The sequence below is a fragment of the Mauremys reevesii genome, unplaced genomic scaffold (genome assembly GCF_016161935.1).
Source record: "Mauremys reevesii isolate NIE-2019 unplaced genomic scaffold, ASM1616193v1 Contig2, whole genome shotgun sequence".
In the NCBI taxonomy this organism is placed as follows: domain Eukaryota; kingdom Metazoa; phylum Chordata; order Testudines; family Geoemydidae; genus Mauremys; species Mauremys reevesii.
The window spans coordinates 1,036,398-1,039,763 of NW_024100826.1; the positions used below are offsets into that span (position 1 = coordinate 1,036,398).

Here is a 3,366-nt window from a genome sequence, read left to right on the forward strand (position 1 = left end):
GGAACTCACCCTAGGCTGGTGCTCCTCCAGCACAGCACAGCTTTAATAGTGGAGGTGGGAGGGGAAAGCTGTACCCCTCCAGAGTACTGGGGGCACCAGGGAGATTGGATTGGAGATTGAGAATGAGGTCAGGACAATGAGGAGACAAGGAAAGGAGCCCTGAGACTCCCTGACGCAGAGGGAAAAGGCACTCTGCGGCCTCATGTGTTTGGCCTCCCCTGCACTAGAAGATGAAAGCGAAGCAGAGTTCAAGCAACACATGGACCCGCTTCACCCCAAGGGGGCCGATGGCACCACAACGGTGAGCACTGGTTGCACTACGCTAGTTAGTAAGAAAGGCCTCCAAGGTGCAGAAAGACCTGCTATTAGGGACTTAGTTAAATCCCATGCCCAGACAGGCAGGGGTGGCTCCAGGCCCCAGCACGCCCCAGTGCGTGCTTGGGGCGGCATGCCGCGGGGGGTGCTCTGCCGGTCGCCGGGAGGGCAGCAGGCGGCTCCGGTGGACCTCCCGCAGGCGTGCCTGCGGAAGGTCCGCTGGTCCCCCAGCTTCGGTGGAGCATCCGCAGGCACGCCTGCGGGAGGTCCACCAGAGCCGTGGGACCAGCGGACCCTCCACAGGCACGTCTGCGGGAGGTCCACCGGAGCCATGGGACCGGCGACCGGCAGAGCGCTCCTCGCGGCGTGCCGCTGTGCTTGGGGTGGCGAAATGGCTAGAGCCGCCCCTGCAGACAGGCAAAGGCTCACTCAGAGCTGAAAGGATGTCAGTGCCACCATACCAACAAGCAATGATCAAGCCTGTCCTTTATCTGAATGTGAGCCATACATTTATTTCAGCATGTCAATAGTAAAGAGGCAGCACAAGGGACAGGACACGTATCAACCTCCTAAGACTTGCTGAGATACCTGATGGCTGCACCCACTTTTCTTTTGGGTGCTCTGCTTACTCTTGATTATAAGAGAGTGGGTCCGATATCCGGAGGAGGGAGTGTCTGATAATTGTTTCAGGGTTGGTTATTTATTGACATGTTTGTTACTCTTGTCCAGGCCTTTTCCTTTCACCCCTTGTATCCACCTAGACCCCCTCTCCTCACAAACATAGCGTCCTTTTGGAAGAAGTGCTGGCTTCCTTCTCCAGTCGTAACTCCTTCAGTGTATCCAACCTGTAATTGTCCAACTGGGCATAGGGATCTGCAGACTCACTGATTCATTTGCACCACTACCGGGTGACCAAACAACCTTCTTAAATCAAAGTATTGTTTATTTTTCAGTAGGAACAAAGCAGTTTGTGAAAAAATGAGTTTCAAACAGCAAACAGTGTACATGCATGTCTGCCTTATACAAAAGGCTTCCCAACCCCTGATGGTTACCCAGACAGGTATAATTTCTTCAGACCCCCCAAGGGGATCCTGCATCTTAGTCGGATGTCCCCCAACTTGAGAGAGAGTTCTTAGTCTTTTTTAAGTTGCTATAGTCCTTTTGATTTCCCGTACGCACAGGCCTTTTCCCGTCACGGCATTTTCTCTTAACAACTCTCAAGTGTTTGCAGAGAAGTGGCTTATCTTAAGCCATCCTGTTTCTTTCCTGCTTGTTTTTCCTTACAGTCTCCTATTAAACTGAACCAGTATATTCATACAGCAAACATCCCAATTACCAGATCAACATACAGTATCCATAAATTATTACAGAGCAGCTCTAATTCCAGCGCAGTGACTATCTCTTGGGCTCCCCCAAGATTCCATCTTCTGTGCACATTCTATATAGAGAAACTCCATGCAGACAAATGATGTTAAAAGACTCCTTTTAAGGTTCCATGTCAATTACTCAAAAATGAGGACACGCTAGAATTAAGATTGCCTGCAGCAGCAGTTTTATCTGTGTCCTTTCTGTCATTCTGTGTACTGGTGTGGAAACGCTGTTGAGGTCTGGGAGCACTCTCAGTGACCAGTTAGAAGGTTCAGAAAAGTAGGAGCAAGTATCTAAAAAGTCCTACTGAGCACGCATACATGGTGATTTTGCTGCTGCTCATAACTCAGCCACATCTAAACAGAATTTTGTGAAGAAAGCAAAACACAAATATCTGCCTGCCAAATTTCAAGATTCTAGTCAAAAGCCCTAAGCTACTAGAACTATTAAAAAAAATGTAGGGAAAAATTAATACTGACAAAACTACCCTTTTTCCACTAGCCTGAGAATGTCTAATCAGGATTTTTAAGATTTCCTTGGCATTAGCCTGCAACCGACATGAAGTTTCATGGCACCATCATAATCTCACTTTCCAACACTATGGACTTCTTGTACCACCACAACCTGGGTCCAGAGCAAAACTGGTTCCCTAGAGCTGGAATCTTGTATGGCCCATTCCCAAGCCGCTTGAGCCATCCAGTTCTACACTGTTTCTCTGATTGAGGGCCCAAAGGTGTCACTTTCTCAGGACAGCACTTTCCTTCTCAGCACTCTGCTCAGAGCATCCTTCAACTCCTTGTTCCTCATGCTGTAGATCAGGGGGTTCAGTACAGGGGTCACAAAGGTGTAGACCACAGACACCACCTGGCCTTGCTCTGGAGAGTAGCTGGAGCCAGTGTGGGAGTAAATGAAGATGCAGCAGCCATATTGCAGAAGGACAACTGTCAGGTGAGAGGAGCAGGTGGAGAAGGCGCGGCTCTGGCCAGATGCAGAGTGGATCTGCAGGATGGTGGCCACAATAAAGACATAAGAGATGCAAATCAGCAGGAAGGGGGTGGCCAGGGTTATGATAGTGGCAGCAAAAATGATGGCCTCAAGGCTCTTCGTGTTGCCACATGCCAGCTGCAAGACGGGCAGCACATCACAATAGAAGTGGCTGATTTCATTGGTGCCACAGAACGGCAGGTGGAACAGCAGAACAGTAAATTGCAGAGCAAATAAGAACCCCAGCACCAGCGACCCAGCGACAAGGCGCACACAGACTGTCCAGCTCATAACGAGGGTGTAGCGCAGTGGCTGGCAGATCTCCACGTATCGGTCGTATGCCATGACGGCGAGGAGGACACACTCAGAACCTCCCAGGAAGATGAAGAAGAACATCTGGGTGCCACAGCCCGCAAGGGAGATGGTGGCCTTGCTTCCTGACACAAGGTTGGCCAGAGTAAGGGGGGCAATGAAGGAAGAGTAGCAGATCTCCAGAATTGCCAGGTTGGCCAGGAAGAAGTACATGGGGGTGTGGAGGGAGCGGTCTGTGTGGATAATGATTGCGATGGTAGCGTTTCCACAGAGACTGGCCATGTACATCAGCAGGAAGGCAAGGAAAATCAGCCGCTGCATCTCAGGGAGTGTCGAGAGGGGATGGAAGTGGAATTGTATCAGCCCTGTTTGGTTTTCTTCCCCCAT

General features: G+C 50.4%; 1 protein-coding gene across 1 annotated transcript; it reads right to left on the reverse strand.

Annotated features, from left to right (window-relative positions):
- Positions 1–2,427: 2,427 nt before the first annotated feature.
- LOC120393388 (olfactory receptor 10V1-like) lies at positions 2,428–3,366 on the reverse strand. Its single transcript, XM_039517887.1, has one exon. The coding sequence runs from the start codon at positions 3,364–3,366 to the stop codon at positions 2,428–2,430; it is 939 nt and encodes a 312-aa protein (XP_039373821.1).

Excerpts from the sequence above, each read along its gene's own strand:
- LOC120393388 (XM_039517887.1), bottom strand. The coding sequence starts at position 3,366 with ATGGGGGAAGAAAACCAAACAGGGCTGATACAATTCCACTTCCATCCC.